Source organism: Trypanosoma theileri (assembly GCF_002087225.1).
Source record: "Trypanosoma theileri isolate Edinburgh chromosome Unknown TM35_Tth_5_V1, whole genome shotgun sequence".
Taxonomy (NCBI): Eukaryota; Euglenozoa; class Kinetoplastea; order Trypanosomatida; family Trypanosomatidae; genus Trypanosoma; species Trypanosoma theileri.
In genome coordinates, this window is record NW_021639847.1 from 589,235 (window position 1) to 606,304 (window position 17,070).

Consider the following 17,070-nt stretch of genomic DNA (forward strand, 5'->3'; position numbering starts at 1 on the left):
GTGCCGCCTTCTTCGCTGCTGGCCTCTTCACAGCCTTCTTGGCAGCAACCTTCTTGGCTGCAGGCTTCTTGGCTGCCTTCTTAGCCGCTGGCCTCTTAGCTGCCTTTTTGGCAACAGCTTTCTTGGCAGCTGCCTTCTTGGGGGAGGCTCTCTTGGGGGAGGCCTTCTTGGCAGGGGCAGCAAGAGCAGCGGCGGCGGCGTCAGACATTACTTTCTTGTTGAGTGGTTTGCTTAGTTTTGTGCTTCTTTTTGTAGAAAAGGAAATAAGTAAAGAAATTAAGCGTACAAAAAATTTTTGACCATTATTATTATTATTTTTTTATTATTACTACTATTGTATATACACTTAATATTTATACTGAAATGTCAAGTGTCAAAAGAGATGCTGCTTAAAGGATTGTTTAAGTAGTCAACAGATGCTTTTTTTTCACTTATGCTTTCCAGCATTGACTGTGACAGGGGATGGAATAGATTTTTAGAACCTGTCAATATAATCTTCATTCCTTCGTATTGTTCTATTCATCAGCATCATAAGTTTCAATGATTTCATGTGATGGCCAAATACGAGCCATTCCGTCCTCAGCTCCGGATGTGAAAGATTTTCCATCTGGTGCCCACCTTATGTGGAAAATAGGCCCATGGTGTCCTCTGTGAGACTCTAATTCTGTACCATCCAGTGTAAATTCCTTAGCCTTTAATCTGGAGCCTGCCGCCACATTTTGTCCATTGGGGGAAAGCGATGCACATTCAACATCCTCAGTGGTAGTAAAAGAACTCTTGATGTCCAATGTGGTAGTATCGATAAAAGATATACTCTTCTCATGGGCAGCTACGATGCTGTTGCGATGTGTATATTCGAGAAAATTAAGTCCTGGAATTTCTTTTCGTAAGTATGGTCGTGATGTATCACGGAGGTCCCATTTCATTATAACATTTTCACACGCTGTCACCATTGTTGTAGGATCAATAAAGTATGTTGCTTTAACTTGATTTGCTCTTTCTGGGCTGTCAAAGCTAAGGGGCTCTGCATCGTATGCAGTAGCGTCAAAAATGCGAACCAAGCCGTCAAAGCAACCGGTTGCAATTTTATTTTCAATCCAATCACATGATTTGATGTACTTGGGATGGCTCCATGTATGTAATTTCTCTCCAGTGATAGCATTCCACAACATAGAAGAGTAATCACCACTACCTGTTACCAAGCGTGTGGCGCCTTGGTTGAAGGCAGAACAGTATACTGCACCCTTATGGCCTTCAAATGTACCAACCCAATCACCTGTCTCACCATTCCGCAACATAGGCTTTGCATCATGACAGGAAGTGACAAGCCAAAACGTTCCATCAATGATTTCACTGTAATTTATATGACAAATTGGTCTTGTATGTCCAGAGCATATTTTAACCTTTGTTATATCAGCGTTGGGGTTGGTATTTGATGTGCCCTCTTTTTTTTGAGTTCCAGCACTCTTTTCAGGAACAGCGTGCTTACCGCTCATTTTGCTTCCTTCCTAGTTTCCTCGCCTTAGAAACTTCTTTATACTTTTTTTTGTCGCTGTTTCTTCTGCTTTATTTTTTTTTTCCTTTTCTTGGATAAAGGAGTAGAAAAAGTAAAAAAAAAAAAAAAGAGATCTTCTTTTCTTGGTAACAGAACATTAAAAAAAAATAATAACAATAATAATAATAATAATAACTTTAATGCTGATTTCTTGTTACTTGTACCTCGGATCAGAAATAAAATTGGGAACGACAAAAAAAAAAAAACGATCAGCGTTATGTTTTCATTTCATTTCCTTTTCTTTTCTTCACCTCTATCATTAAATAATAATAATAATAAATCCTTATGCTGATTTTACGAACAGAACATGTATGGCTATTACAAAGCCACAAAATAAGGTCTGTTCATTTCCCACAGAATAGCTAATTAAATCTTGCTTTATTCTGTGCAAGTATTTCCAAATAACAAGCGTGAGTATCTTTACTGAGTCCTCTTACGAGGAACAGCACGAAGAACGTCGTCAACACGAAGAATCATTTCCGCCGCTTCTGCAGCATAGCCCAAGACAGAGTTCTTTACCTTAAACGACTCTGTGATACCCAGAGTCTTTACATCAGCCACATCACCCTTAATGACGTCAATACCGTAGGTTTTATGACCCTGGTAATGCTCAGCCTGTAATCGCGTAACGAGATCATTACTATCCAGACCTGCATTATCAGCAATAATTGCTGGTATCGTTCGAAGTGAGTTAGCGAAAGCCATCATTGCCAATTGCTTTTTCCCAGGAGTAGTTTTAGCCTTTTCTTCAACAGCACGAGCCATAAGAAACTCGGAGCAACCTGCACCTAATACAGTCCGTGTTTCGTTGACGGTTTGGGCAATAACACAAATGGCATCATGAATAGATCGCTCAGCTTCATCCAAAATATGTTGTGATGTACCACGAACAACAATTGTGCAAGCCTCACCCTTTGGAAGTCCAGAAAATCGGATAACTGTATTTTCACCAATCATAACTTCATCAATCTTCTGTGCAAAACCGTACTTGACATCAGCAGTTTCATCAAATTGTGATACCACATCAGCTCCAAGAGCTTTAGCGAGACGTTCAATTCCTTCAAAATCGGCATGTTCGATTGCCATAATACCATGTTGAGCGAAAATTTCCTCAGGATAGTTGTAAATTAGCTGACGATTAATAAAACAATTAATATCATGCTTAATAATTTTCATGCATTTGTTTTTCATTTTCTCCTTTTCTGAGGCTTCAACTTCAGCAAGCTGCGCTACACTATCAACGCGAACCTTGGCTCCAAAAATTTTAATTTTGTCGGTGTCCATTGGAGTATTGGCGACCAAAATTTTAGCATTTTCAAGATGACGAGGTTGTCCAACACCAATTTTCTTATCGAGTAAAAATCCTGGTTCAAGATAGCTGTCTCGAAGTGTTCCTCCAAGTTTTTTCATGATATTAATCATTTCAAGATTACCACTTCCATTTAGGCGTAGTACAGCATCCACACAAAGTTTGGCAAAATGATCCTTCTCAACAGTAATAATCTTAGAGCTTAGGGTAGTCTTGGCAATGCGGAGCAAATCATCGTAAAACATTTTTTCATCATTACCATGATCTTCTGCAGATTCAATAAGGGCTTCGCGAGCAACCTGTGTAGCAAGACGGTAACCTTCAATAATAGTCTGTGGATGAATAGACTGATCAAGTAATTTTTCAGCATTTCGAAGAAGTTCACCAGCAAGCACGGTAACACTTGTAGTTCCATCACCAACTTCATCATCCTGAGTTTTACTCATATCAATAAGAATTTTTGCGGCAGGGTTATCCATAAAAAGAGATTTGAGAATTGTGGCACCATCATTCGTTACCCGCACACTCTGGGCACGGTCCATTCCTTGAAGAATTTTATCCATACCTTTAGGGCCTAGCGTGGTCTTCACGATGTCAGCCACAGAAACAGCCCCCATGATGTTCATGAGCCGGGCACGCTCTCCCTTTTCTTCTGAGGCTCCATCACGAAGAACCTGCTGAGCTTGATTGGCAAAAAGCATAATATTCTTTCTTTGTTAATCTTCAGGCAAAAGAAATAAAAAATAAAAAAAAAAAAAACAACAATTCAAAATGAGGGGAAAAATTTCATTTGGATTTCACACACAATTGTAACAACTAAGCAAATGGGGAAAAGGAAAAAAAAAAAAAAAAAACACCTTAATCTTTCTCCCTCCACCCCCACAACATAGTATAATAGTTCTCTTTATGTCTTTATTTTACTTGTTGTGGAGTACCGAAAGAAAACATTTCGAGAAAAGAGTAGACATACTTTTTTCTTTGGTTTGATAAAGCAACATCGGCAAAAGAAAAATATAAAACATCTTTTTTTTTTTCTTAAAAAATTGCAGCAATACTTTGTAGGCTATGGCGTCATTTATTATTTTTTTGTTGTTATTATTATATAATTTTTTATTCATATTACTCTATATGTACAAAAACTCTTATACGATGTGCTCCTGTTTCCGCAGATAAAATATTTCTTAAACATTGTTTAACTAAACGACGTACAGTTTGGTGACTCACTCCACTTTGCGCGGATACTCTTACTGCACAACATGTCAGCTCCCTGGGAGCGGTTGAGTGAGTCCACGCACATAAACTTCCCACTGTATTAACACCAGGAATTTTTTTGATACTACGCACAGTATTATTAAAAAATTTCTCTTGATCATATGGTTCACCAGAAAGAAGAAGAACCTTACCAGTTTCTTGCAACAATGGAAATGCTGAAATGGCAATAAACGCTGAGCTCAAGACACTACATAATGGGTCAGCAATTCTTAAACCAGTAACTGCTATAAGAATACTAGATATCATAACACTAACACTTCCCAAAAGATCTGCTAATATATGAAGGTAAACTCCTCTTAAGTTATGATCAACAGGGTGACTACATCCTCCGTGGGAGTGAGAATGACCATGAGCTTCATGGAAAAACACAACACCCACGATATTTACAAGCAATCCTATAACAGAAACATGTATCAAATAAGGTGCATCAATCTCAGGAGGACAAAAAAGACGTTCTACAGATTCCAAAACAACATATAATGCAACAAAAAGTAATAAAACTGCATTAATAAATCCTCCTAAAACCTCATAACGAGCATATCCGAAAGGATGTGTCTTTTTTTCACATGGTAATGAAGAAGCAAATGCAGCAAATAAACCAATGGCGATAGAAGCCGAATCAAGCATCATATGAAAAGCATCAGAAATTAAACCCAAAGAATTTGCTACAATTCCATAAATCAATTCAAGAAGCATTACACCCATAGTAAGAAGAAGGTAAATTAACAATTTTCTTTCACGCTCATTTAGAGTTAAATATTTAATAGCATTAACAATAAAACCAGAGCTTTTCTTTCGTGTTTGTGCAAAAGGAACTGATGTTTCCATTGAAGGTAAAAGAAATTCTGATTTTAAAGATTTAAAAGAAGCAATTAAAATAATAACACCACTAATAAGAGCAAAAAAATCTCCACCTTCAATTTCCCGATATCTAATATTCAAAATACCAGTAAAAATGTAGAAAATCAAAATACCAATCATACTTGCGGGTATCACAGTTTCCCTAAATCTTGAATCATAAAGAGATTTCCCACAACCAGATAATAAAGAAATAACTGGGAAAATTATCCAAGGATAAGGGGAAGTCAACGTATTCTTATTTGAAGTACCAAGCCAGCTACAAAAAGCCAGTTCTATAGATGCAACAACTCTCTCAAAAATTCCAAGCCAAGAATTATGTACATTAGAATAAACTGATTCGCTTATATTAATTGCAAGTGTTGATAAAGAAAGAGATAGAATATTAAAAACCAGTACATAAAAATTTACACTGATTTCATGTAAAGAACTCCAAAATATCAAAAGGATACTACATATAATCAGTAGAGCAAAAAATGCTTGACGCTTTAAAATTCCATCTCGTATATACGACATTTCAAGTGTGAATGCAGAACAAAGCAATATACAACGCATTGATCCAATTTCTTTTACAGTATATAAAAGAGCACTATAAAAAAAAGCCCTTAAAGTACCCCTTAAAATTATTCCATATAAATAGAAGAATTTCCATTGGTAAGCATCCTTTACGGTTTCACGAAGACGAAAAAGAAGAGCTAGTGCCTCACCCAATACGACGAAACATCCCACCCACAGAGTATGTACTGGAGTATTTGAAAGAACAAATCCAATACTCATTAATGACATCGCCCATACTATACCAAGAAAAACAGAAATAACAGCTATCTTCATTTTATTTATTTGAATTCTTTTTTCTTTCCAGGATATTCTACTGTTATACTTTAGAGCAAATCCCCTCCAAAAAAAAAAAGACACTTAAAAAGATGTATCAAAAAAAAAAAAGAATGAAAAATGAAAAACGGTGACAGGAGCAGTAGCAACAAAAAAAGATGTATCAAAAAAAAAGAAAAACAGAGGGAAAAATAAACCCGAATTACACAGCCGTACGACTTCTGAACCCATTTGCAAGTCACGTTTTTACTAAATTCGTTCTGCCTTTTCTCTTTCTCTTTTCGAGGAGCCGTCTCAGAATACGTTTCCAAGAAAGAAGCATTTCTCTTTTGCGAGGCGGTGGGAAATTAAAAAAAAAAAAAGAAAGAAAACCACCGCTAAGCTAAATGAGAATGTCGTTTTGATCCGCGTTTCTTTTTTATTACTATTGTTTTCGGTTTTGTTTGCATTGTTCCTCGCGCCTTTCAGTTTCCCACCCACTGGGGCCAAAGCCCGCCGCAAGTGTTCTGTCAGCGACTCTACTCCTCCAAAATTACCCACGAAGAGAAAACAGGATCAAAGAAAAAAGAACCCGCGGAAAGCCGCCTGAAGCGGACCGGTCTCACCATTTTGCGTTTTTTCCAGAGGGGGCAAACCAAAAAAACCGTTGCCGGGGATTGGCGGACGATTGGTTTTTTTTTTTATTATTGTCCGTTTCCCTTCCCTTCTTGCGCCGGCGGTGCGCCGCGTTCTTCTCTCGTGGCCGCTTGCCGCCGCACCTTCGTGGATGAAAGCGGTCGCGGGGACGCAACCCGCAGAAAATAAAAAATAAAAGGGGGTCGGCGCGTGGGAAACTATATTTTCCCCCGGTTGTTTTTTTTTTTTGTGTTGGGTGCCGTCGACCTCTTGAGCTCCCTTGTCTCCCGGATGATTTCGGTTTCCCGGTAAAGTCTAGTATTTTCACCGGGTTGATGCTGTGGCGGGGCAAACCCTCGTGACGGGAAGAGTTGTTGTTTTTTTTTTTTTTTTTTTTTTTGGCTGTTTTTACTTTTGAAAGGTTTTTGTTTTCTTTGTGGTTGACCGTGTGTGCGGTCGATGGGGTCCGATTCAGAATTATACAAAGCCAAGAAAAGGTTTGGGTGTTTTTTTTTTTTTTTTTCTTTTCTTTTGCTGTACTTACTTGTTTCATTAGACTTTGGTTTTTCCTCCTTGTTCACCTAGCAGAGAAAAAAAAAAAAACGTATTTCTTTCCTAATGGAATGTATTCTTCTTTATTTTTTATTATTATTTGTGAACCTATAAAAGGAATGGCTAGGCATTTCGTCTGCCTGGTAAAAGTGTATTTTCTGCTCAATAAACATTATCCCTACATTGTTTATTGTAAAGTTTGTTTTTCAGAAACTGATTTAACTCGTTTCACTCACCCTTGCTCGAAGGGAGGGAGTGTATAATAAGAGTTTCATTATTTGTTTTTCATATGTACTATCTTGATAGTACATAATGGAAAGTTCCCTTGAAATCTGTATGGTGAATTGTTATAGATGTGTGAATAAAGAGAATTTCGGAGAGGGAAAAAATGGTGTTATTTTGTTTCTATTTCTTTCCATTCTTTTATAGAAAAGTAAGGTAAAGGCTATTACCGTGTACAATATGGTACCCAGAATTTTTTTTTTCTTTTCCAGTATAAATATATCTAGACATTATATACGTTTTTATGTTTTTGTATATTAAATTCTTTTTACTTATCTTCCGGTGATTAGCTCTTTCTTTTATATTATTGGATTGTTTTTCTTTCTTTTTTTTGTTCTTTTTTTCTTTATCCGTAGTGATTTAGAAGAAAATGTCAATTTTTGAGTTAGATTGGGAGTGTCCTTATAGTGAATTTTTGAAAAGAATACATAATGAGGCGCTGTGTTTAAATATTCGTGAGGCTCGTCCCGAAAAACACTATGAAGTTTGTGATAAAGTTTACAAAGAAGCAGTTGAGAATCAAAAGAAAGGTAGGTATGATGTTGCATTTTACTATTTTTTGCGATGTATAGAAATTTTTGAAAGAACGGAATTGCGAAAGAAATTACCTGCTTCAAAATCACTACTTATGAAATGTGTAGACGCTGCAAATAATCTCCGTACAAACGAGCTTTTGGACTTTTATAATAAGCAAATACAACTTGTTAAGGAACAGCAAGAAGAAAGACAAAAAATTATAGAGTTGCAACATCTTCACGATGAGGATGACAACGAAACTGAAGAACAACTGCATCTGAAGCGTCAACAAAATCTTTTGATGAGTGAAAAAAATGTGGTAGATATTACCAAGAAAAAGTTGAATGAAACTCATATACCTATACCTCAGCCTTTATTGCAACAAAATAACGTAGAACCTTATTGGAAAGGACCGCATAGTACTGTTGGACTGTTGCCTGGAAATCATATTGAACCTCTTAGAAAGATTATAAATCCATCACCTAACGCGTATGGTATGTGGGTTTTTAATACAGGTGGTTCTCGAATGTCTTATACAAGAAGAGGAATGGTTAATCTTGGAAACACCTGTTATCTTAATAGTGTTACTCAGATGCTTTTTGCCACCCCTTTGGGTGCTTACTTCCTTGGTGATGAATATACCAAGTTTATAGTTGAAGATGAAAAGGGTAGAGGGAGATTAGTAAACTCTTTGAGTCATGTTATGCGTGAATTAAACCGAGTTGATACCGATATTCCTGTTAGCACTTCACATTTTAAGCGTGCTATTGGTGAGGTTTGTGAAACATTTATGAATTTCTCACAACAAGATGCTAACGAATTTCTTCATGTTTTACTTGATGGCATTCATAAAAATCTAAATGAGAAATCGCATGTAAAAGGAAATCTTCCAGAAATTGATACCACAAAAGGAAGCGATTTAGATATAGCAAAGGCGTATTGGTCTCAATACACTAGCCAAAACAAGTCAGTAATTGTGAAAATGTGTATTTTTCAAGAGAGAAACACCCTAGTTTGTCCTTTGTGTCATCATGTTAGCAGATCATTTTCTCCTTCATTAGGAATAGAGGTTCCTATACCCTCTCTTTCAGGAGAAATAAGTATTGAAGATTGCTTAACGGCATATTGTAAAGAAGAAGTTCTTGACTCGGATTCCTTGTACAATTGTCCATCATGTAAGAAAAATGTTAATGCATCGAAACAACTTCTTATTTACTCTTTACCGAAAATATTATTTATAACAATTAAGAGATTTCGCAATTTTGGTGATTTTTCAAACAAAATAATGGATTCTGTGGCCTTTCAAAAACAACTTGATGTTTCTCCTTTTTGTTGTTCTGATGAGAAAAATACTTTGTATAATTTGGTGGGTGTTGTAAATCATCAAGGAAATATTCATGGAGGGCACTATACTGCTGACTCTCTTGGAAGAGATGGATGTTGGTGTTCTTTCAGTGACGAACGGGTTACTGAGGCCCAAAATCCGAATTTCAAACTAGCTTACATACTGTGTTTTGTACAAGCTAATCGATGATGATGATGAGAGAATATATATATATTTTTTTAGCAAAATAAGGGGAATAAAAAGTACTGAAAAGTGATAATTACTTTATGTTTTTTTTTTGTTGTTTGCCAAAATAATAAAATTATATCTATATAAATATACTTGATTTTTTTTTTTTTTTTTTTGGTGGGCGGTTTCTTTTCTTCGCTTGATTTTTTTTTTTTTTTTCTTTAATGAGTGTGTAGGCGTCCACAGATAGTTTTAGCATAGATGGGGAAATCATGTTCTAAGTCGGCAAACCAAGCAGAATTGGAAAATCGACGTATTCAACGTGAAATACGACTTGGTTTGACTCCACTACCTCATCCACCTTCAGTGAGAACTTCTACGCCACGTCCAAAACCATCGTTGAATATACCTCCAAAACATGTCGATCATAGGGACCGAATAGGTAGTTCCCCTCGTCTCTCTAGAGTAAAAACACCGGTTATACAAGCACAAAGAAACTCAGGAAATGGTTTGCTAATATCCCCTTATAGATCTCGTTCAAGTGGCACAGCTGTTGGTCCTCCGTTTCCTCCACATTTTTATCCCGTTCGCCCTCCGTTATCTCCACCAAAACCAATAATGCCAAAATCTATTCATCGTCCATCTAAGATTATAAGCAAAGCAACGACAAATGTTTCAACCAAACCTCGTGAAAAAGTAAAGGATAAGAAAGAAAGTAAATCGAATTTACGTATAGCAAAACCCATAAAAAATAGTAAAGAAAAACCAAAATTGAAAATAAAACCTGTTTTGAGACAAGCTTTAAATTTACTTTGTGTTGAAGAAATACGTACCCGATCGGAAATTTTAAATGAGGCTATGCTTCGGTTTATGGATCTAGAGAGAGAATTTAGAAACCGTGTTAAACAAGAGTATATTCGTGTTGCAGCGTTTGAACTCTTTGCGTTACAAACCAAATCTAGAGATGCTGTTTTTGAGCAAGAAAAAAATGAACGAAAATTATTAGTCTTTTGGATGAATCAGACCTTTGAAGAAGATAGACTAATGGATCTTATTGAAGCAACTCAAGGGCGTCCCAAAAGTAACATGATTTCGTCACATGATGCTTTTTATAGTTCACCCAAGCGAATTGAGACCCATGATAAACCAATAAAAAATACAATGGTACCGGTAGAAGTATCACCTTCAAATAAAAAGGAAATTAATGAGCAGAATTTTATTGATGGAAATTCTTTTGATAGGGAAGTAAATTATTCACCTCCTGAACCTGTTCGAATTATTCCTTCAGTTGAGCGAGGTATTTTTAATGATAATCTTGATCGGAAGATAAGACGACAAACTCGTATGATGCGTGAGGTTGTTCCTTCATTTACACCAAAAAATGTTACAATTGCTCCTGATTTGAATTCTAATTATGTTTTGACAAACAGGGATTATAATGAAGTAAGATCGATCTCACCGAAACGAATTCCACCTCCTCCTGTACCAGATTATCATAAAGATTATGGAGAATTATCTTCCTTTAGATCCCTTTTTTCTGATCCGTTTCAGACACCTCGTAGAAAATCATTTGCGGAGTTAAAAGGGGAAAGTGATTTGGCTATGAAAAAGAGACTTACCGCCCTTTTAATGGCCTAAAATTGTACCATTTACCTTTTTTTTTTTCCATTTCTGTACTTTGTGTTTTGGTGTTTTACCTTCTTTATTTGTTATATATATATATATATTGGATGTTTTTTTTTTTTTTTTTTTGATTGTTGTACCTTTGGGAATGATACGTTAGAATGATTTGTTTCTTTATATATCTTTGTTTTTTCTTCTTTCAACTTTTGGTGGTTTGGGATTATTTTATAGGTGGGATGTTTGATGAATAAAAAGGTTACCTTATGATGAGACGTTCATGTTTTCTGTCTTGCTCTTTAAGTCTTCTAAATGTTATTTCTTCGGTGACAGCAACAGAAGAAAAATCTAAAACGTTAAGTGCAGTTGTCCAATTTCCATCTGTTCCACCTTTGTCCTTACCATTCGCACCTCCTCCAAAATGGACAGCTGAACTTTCACGAAGGTTTGCTAAACATTTTCCAGAACTTAGACGGCGACATTATATTCTTTATATGCGGTCATTTATACATCCCAGTTTTACTACACCTGAAGCAATAAATTCAACGATGAATGCAACTGTTTTATTGGGGGAATCTTTGCTTTTATTAATCGGTAGCGAATTGATTGTAAATACCTTCAAAGAGTTGAAGCGTGATGAGTTGCTTTCATTAGTTGCATTTATTCTCTCTGATGCCTCTCTTAGTTATGTTTTGCGACATTGTTGGGAGATGGAAGATATGGTCTTGACCGATGCTTCTTTGCAGTTGTTTCAAGGAAAATCATTGAGATCCACATCAGGTTTACTACAATGGCTCTCAGCTAATGGGAAACAGCAGGTTCCGGATCCTTATTGTGCAGCTGCTGTGAAATCAACGATAGGTGCTGTTTATTTGGACGAGGGTCTAGAAGCAGCAAGGAATTTTATTCACAAGAACGTTTTACAAGTTTTGGAGTAATGTGAACAGAAAAAAAAATTCTTTCAGCAGATTAATTTTTTTCTTAGAACATCTCTCGTGAGTTACGTAATTGGTTTGTAAGGTATAATAATAATAATAATAATAATAATAATTATTATTATTATTCTGTCACCACTTCTACCACTGGTTTTTTTTCATTCTTTCTTTGTTTCTATTATTTTTCACAAGGGCGATGGATTCTCCAAATGCTTCTTCTCAAGTGAGCGAAACAGAGGAAATTTTTCCTCTTGTAGCATACGAGGAAGAAGCCCCTACAAAAACAAAAAAGGAATTGATCGCAGAAGAACTTCAAAAGTTGTATGAATTTGATTTTGATGTACCAGAACGTCCAGAAGATGATGCTTCTGGAAAATTGGCTTATCTAGATTCGTGTGAACAGCTTAATAAAGAATCATTTATGAAATTTCCTACTCAGAGTATAGCGAGTAGACTTATTGAGGGGAAAGAATCTCTTGATTTGAGTTATTTTGCACTAGGAAAAAAAGGTAGCATTGCGTTAGCAGCAGCCCTTCGTGTAAATCAATCTATCAATAATATTTCATTGGTTGGATGTAATATTACACCTGCAGGAGGTATTGAAATTGCTCGATCTCTTTCTGAGACGAGAACGGTCACTACCCTAGATTTAAGCCAGAATATGCTAGGATCACGTGATGCAGGAGAAAGTATTCGAGGAGGTGCAGTTATAGCAGAACTTCTTAAACCAGGAAATGTTTTAAAATCTCTTTCATTACGTGACAATGGATTAAGTGATCATCATATTGTTGATTTTGTTGAAGCAGCTATAGATAATACCGAACTAGCTTTTCTAGATCTAAGCTTTAATAAAATTGGTTATCTTGGTGCTGTTGATTTGGCTCAAATACTTTCTCGTAATGGTGATCTACGTGAAATAAACCTTGAGTGGAACCAATTTCAAACCATTGGATGTCGTCATATTCTTGCTGAAGGATTGTTGCTTAATAATACCATTAAACGTTTCAATTTAAGTTGGGTGGGATTGGATGATTATTGTGCACAACTGGTGGGACGTATCATTGGTGAAAATGCCATTGAAGAAATAATAATTGCACACAATAGAATAGGACCTACTGGAGCAGAGTCTATTGCAAAAGGATTGTTGGCAACATCAGCACTTACAACTCTTGTTTTAGACGATAACCCTCTTCAAGATGAAGGTTGTGCGGCGCTTATCCGTGTTGTCGGGGAGGCAAGTACACTTAAACTATTGAGTTTACAAGAGTGTCGCTGTGGTATTAATATGGTTCAAGAGGCAGAAAGAGTAACTAGGGAGGTTCGACCAGATATGGTCATTCAAATATCAGGAGATTCCTATCCCCGAGAGATGATGTAGAAAAATACAAGGAAACCCTTGTCTGTTTTTTTATTCTTCTTTTTTTTTCATTTGAACAATGTACTGCGCACTTTGAATTTGAGTGTCGTTAATTTTTTTTATTTATTTATTGATGATGTTCATTGTGATTCATGTTTCTATTATTATTTTTGCTACTTGATTGATCTGTTCTTTTTTTTTTTTTTTTTCTTCATGTTTGTTTAAAAAAAAAAAAAATAGTTCGTTTATTTGTTTTATATGTCTTTCATCTTGTGACATGTATATGATTTTGCCTTCTTTTTCTTTCCTTCTGTTGTTCTCTTAGTCCTTAGGGAGGATATCTTGGAATGATCGATAATCTTGAAGCCACACTTAATCGTTTGGTGGCTTTTTCATCCACTGAGTCTTCACTGGATGCTGCAGTGGATTTACAAAATATTGCTCTTGCCCTGGAGGCAGCAGAAAAAATTCCCGTACTGACGGAAACATGTATGTCTCTTTGTGTTGATTTATTGGAAAACACACCTCTAACTACCGTCACTACTTATTCTATTTTAATGCTTTTGGCTAGGTGTTGTATGCGTGAAGAAAATAAGGAGCTAGCTTCTAGATTTGGCGTCTTTGGTTTATGTGTTCTTATTCTTCAAGACTATAAAAAATTATCAAAAGATACACTTTTTGCTAGTTTTGACTTAATTAGTACACTCGCTATGAATGACGGTAATACACGTCGAATGATGCGTCCCGCCATCCCACATGTTATTAATGTAATGAGAGATAACAAGGATTCACTAAAATTAGCATTTGGAGGTGCTGCTGTAATCAGTACATTAACAATGCTTGATGTGGCAAATGCGATATTAGCTGCAGAATGTGAATGTTTTCAACTTCTTATTAATTTCTTTCTTATGGCTTATGAAAAAAAAAAGCAACTCCTCTCTCAACATGCTTCTCGTTTATCATGGAATAGAAAAGAGGAGGAATTGCTCTTGTTGTGTGATAATGTGATATACTGGACGCGTGACGCATTACAGAAGCTTGTATTAGCTCCTTCTTCTGTGATTGATGAAAAACTTGAGGCTGCCACCTTCGGGGACTACGGTACTTCTGTTGAAGTGGATGAACTAAAGTGGAAATTAAAGTTTGATCGGAAGAAAGTTAAGTTGACCACTCCGTGATCCGCATACTTGGGAAGCAGATTTTTTTTTTTCTATTTTGGGATTGATGATGCTGTTGTTGTTCTTGTTCTTGGTGTTGCTGGTGGTTGGCTTCAAATGACTCGGTGTAAAAAAAAAATAAAAAAGCCACTCTTATGATCTCTCTCTCTCTCTGTTCTGTAGTTATTATTTTTTTTTTGTTTTCGTTCTTCATTTATCGGCTGATCTCACCCTTAAAAAAAAAAATTTATTTCACTCAATTTTAACTTCTCTTCGTTTCTTCATCCTTCCGTATAATTACTATTATTATCACTCTTTTTTCGTTAAAACAACAATAACGAAAAACAAAATACATACACAAACACATAAAGGAATAGAAAGTGAACGAGCGAAGGCAGTCGTTGCAATTGCAAAAACAACCACCACCATTACCACCATTACCATCCCCGAGGAAAGTCACATCGTCACGATGAGCAACGCTGTAGATTCCCTCCTGATCCGCCTGAAGATACCCGGGCTGATCCCGAAGTTCCGCGAGAAGGGTCTGGACCGCATCGTCACCCTCCGCAAGCTCAGCGAGGAGGAACTGCGCAGCATCGTCCCCGATGACGAGCAGCGGCAACTCATCCTCGGCGCCATCAACAACCGCGGCACGCACGACAAGAAACAGACGCAGCCCTCCGGCGCCATGAATCCCCCACGAAACGCGGAGGACGGCGGCCGCGGCACCGGCGGGTTTCCCCGCGGCTCCTCCCGCGGCGGCGGGCGGATGGGCGGCGGTGGCGGCCGAGGCGGACACGAGCGGGGAGGTCCCGCCGCACACGACCGCGGGGGCCCTGTCGGCGGCGGTGCCTTCCCGGTCAGGCAGCGGGCGTGCAATCACTTCTTCGCCGGTGATTGCAAGTACGGCGATAGCTGCCGCTATAGCCATGATCAGGCGGTGTACCAGAGGGAAACTGCGGAGGGTGTGGTGCGACGCCCGCATGATTCACCCGGCAACACAGAGGACTACAGCGAGGTCTGTGTAATTCCCACACACCGTATTAAGTTTTTGCTCGGTAATAAGGCAGAAAGACTTAAGCAGATCCACGATGCAAATAAAACACACAACAAACCATTTAAATACGTTGAATCCACCGTTGAAAAGTTTGAATTGGTGGTATATGGTTCGGATCCTCAATCTGTTCTGCAGTCAAAAAAGATGATTCTTGCATGTGTTGGTGTTACGAAAGAAAAGGAACAGAAGAACCGTTTAATGTACACCATCAACGAACTTGGCAGCAATCAGCATACAGCAAAATTATTAGCTGCTTGTAACATCAAAAATGAGGGAACCATGAGGGAAATTTCAGAAGCATCATTAAGAAATGTTATTTCATTTCTTCGTTTCGAGAAGCAACAAGACGTCCGTCACTTCTGGGTTAATACCACTAACGATCGTCACAAGTTGGAAACCATCGCCACAATAGTTGCTCAGTTAAAGGGCGTGCAAGCTATTATGTTTTGTGATCAGAAGCGTGTAGCAGAAATGAGCAAGGTGCCTTTGAAGATTGCACGTTTCTTCAATGGTGTTAATCCTTTATTTATTCATCGTGATCTTCCAAAGGAAGAGCGTATGAAGCAATTACATGATTTCAAGGTTGGTGAAGTGAATGAGAATGGTATTCGTGAACGTTTGCTCGTTACCAATGAGGATTATGCAAAGTTGGCCCGTAAAACCATCGTCCCTTATGTTAACCTTATCATTAACTTTTCGATGCCAAGAACTGAAGAGTTCTACCTACTACAATCCCTCGTTGCGGGTCGCAATGACACCGTGGGTGTATCCATTCTATGCGTGAGCGCGTACGATCAAAACACATTCCGAGAAATGCAACAAGATATTCCGTTTACGGCGCTGGAGGATGAGAATAGCTTCAGCGAAACAGCGCTGCAGTTGGTATACGATACGGTGGAGAATCCACTTACCTCTGAGGATGCGGACCCGCCAAATGATTGGGCGAGTAAGTTGAACCCAAAGAAGGATGGTGACTCGTAAGCAGAAGAAGTACAACAAAACGTAAGAGCAAGAGCAATAGCAATGTCAAAAATGAAGAAATACAAAATATCACGTATATATGGATTTATATCTATTTTCGTATATTTTTATTTCTTCTTCTTGGTATTTTGTCTTTCGTTTGAGTTTTATTTCTTTTTTCTTCTCGTCATCTTCTCAATCTCTCGTGAACTGTCATTCACATATACATGCATACATGCACACACAGACACACACACTCACATACAAACGTACACAATCTTTACTCTATATCTGTTTAACTACTTCTCTATTATTTCTTTTTTGCAGTAGTAGAGAGTCATTTGGTGCTCCTCCATCCTTCTCTGTTTCTCCGTACCCTGGGTAATATATGTACGTATGTATGTACTTGCGCATTGTGATGAATGTGAAATAGAAAAACTTCTCTTTTGAGAAGCTTGGGTGGAGGGTGTGCGTACAGAGAAAATGAAGGATAGTGGAAGTAGAGGAAGAGAAAAATAAAGAAGAACTGTTTTTTTTCATTATTATTTCGTGGTTTGTGTAATGTGTTGCATGGATCTTAAGGGTGAGATCAACTGAGGGTACTGGAAGAATGGATAGGGGGCGAGGTGGAATATGATAAGAGGTGCATTTTTTTTTTTTTTTTTTTTACTATTACTATTA

The 17,070-nt window shown here is 37.4% G+C and overlaps 9 protein-coding genes across 9 annotated transcripts; 6 read left to right on the plus strand and 3 right to left on the minus strand.

Moving 5' to 3' along the window:
* Positions 1–515: 515 nt before the first annotated feature.
* TM35_000053130 (putative eukaryotic translation initiation factor 3 subunit) lies at positions 516–1,496 on the minus strand (the record flags this gene model as incomplete). Its single annotated transcript, XM_029022968.1, has 1 exon — positions 516–1,496. One exon carries the CDS (start codon positions 1,494–1,496, stop codon positions 516–518), a length of 981 nt encoding a protein of 326 aa, XP_028885783.1.
* A 479-nt stretch (positions 1,497–1,975) lies between these two features.
* On the minus strand, positions 1,976–3,565 carry TM35_000053140 (putative chaperonin containing t-complex protein; the record flags this gene model as incomplete). The annotated part of the gene is made up of 1 exon (XM_029022969.1): positions 1,976–3,565. One exon carries the CDS (start codon positions 3,563–3,565, stop codon positions 1,976–1,978), a length of 1,590 nt encoding a protein of 529 aa, XP_028885784.1.
* A 418-nt stretch (positions 3,566–3,983) lies between these two features.
* On the minus strand, positions 3,984–5,780 carry TM35_000053150 (putative cation transporter protein; the record flags this gene model as incomplete). Its single annotated transcript, XM_029022970.1, has 1 exon — positions 3,984–5,780. One exon carries the CDS (start codon positions 5,778–5,780, stop codon positions 3,984–3,986), a length of 1,797 nt encoding a protein of 598 aa, XP_028885785.1.
* Positions 5,781–7,644: 1,864 nt separating this feature from the next.
* Positions 7,645–9,324, plus strand: TM35_000053160 (ubiquitin hydrolase; the record flags this gene model as incomplete). Its single annotated transcript, XM_029022971.1, has 1 exon — positions 7,645–9,324. One exon carries the CDS (start codon positions 7,645–7,647, stop codon positions 9,322–9,324), a length of 1,680 nt encoding a protein of 559 aa, XP_028885786.1.
* Positions 9,325–9,564: 240 nt separating this feature from the next.
* On the plus strand, positions 9,565–10,941 carry TM35_000053170 (uncharacterized protein; the record flags this gene model as incomplete). The annotated part of the gene is made up of 1 exon (XM_029022972.1): positions 9,565–10,941. One exon carries the CDS (start codon positions 9,565–9,567, stop codon positions 10,939–10,941), a length of 1,377 nt encoding a protein of 458 aa, XP_028885787.1.
* A 248-nt stretch (positions 10,942–11,189) lies between these two features.
* Positions 11,190–11,861, plus strand: TM35_000053180 (ribonuclease III; the record flags this gene model as incomplete). Its single annotated transcript, XM_029022973.1, has 1 exon — positions 11,190–11,861. The coding sequence occupies one exon, from the start codon at positions 11,190–11,192 to the stop codon at positions 11,859–11,861; it is 672 nt and encodes a 223-aa protein (XP_028885788.1).
* A 193-nt stretch (positions 11,862–12,054) lies between these two features.
* Positions 12,055–13,236, plus strand: TM35_000053190 (putative leucine-richprotein; the record flags this gene model as incomplete). The annotated part of the gene is made up of 1 exon (XM_029022974.1): positions 12,055–13,236. One exon carries the CDS (start codon positions 12,055–12,057, stop codon positions 13,234–13,236), a length of 1,182 nt encoding a protein of 393 aa, XP_028885789.1.
* A 326-nt stretch (positions 13,237–13,562) lies between these two features.
* TM35_000053200 (uncharacterized protein) lies at positions 13,563–14,393 on the plus strand (the record flags this gene model as incomplete). The annotated part of the gene is made up of 1 exon (XM_029022975.1): positions 13,563–14,393. One exon carries the CDS (start codon positions 13,563–13,565, stop codon positions 14,391–14,393), a length of 831 nt encoding a protein of 276 aa, XP_028885790.1.
* Positions 14,394–14,841: 448 nt separating this feature from the next.
* TM35_000053210 (uncharacterized protein) lies at positions 14,842–16,410 on the plus strand (the record flags this gene model as incomplete). Its single annotated transcript, XM_029022976.1, has 1 exon — positions 14,842–16,410. One exon carries the CDS (start codon positions 14,842–14,844, stop codon positions 16,408–16,410), a length of 1,569 nt encoding a protein of 522 aa, XP_028885791.1.
* Positions 16,411–17,070: the final 660 nt, after the last annotated feature.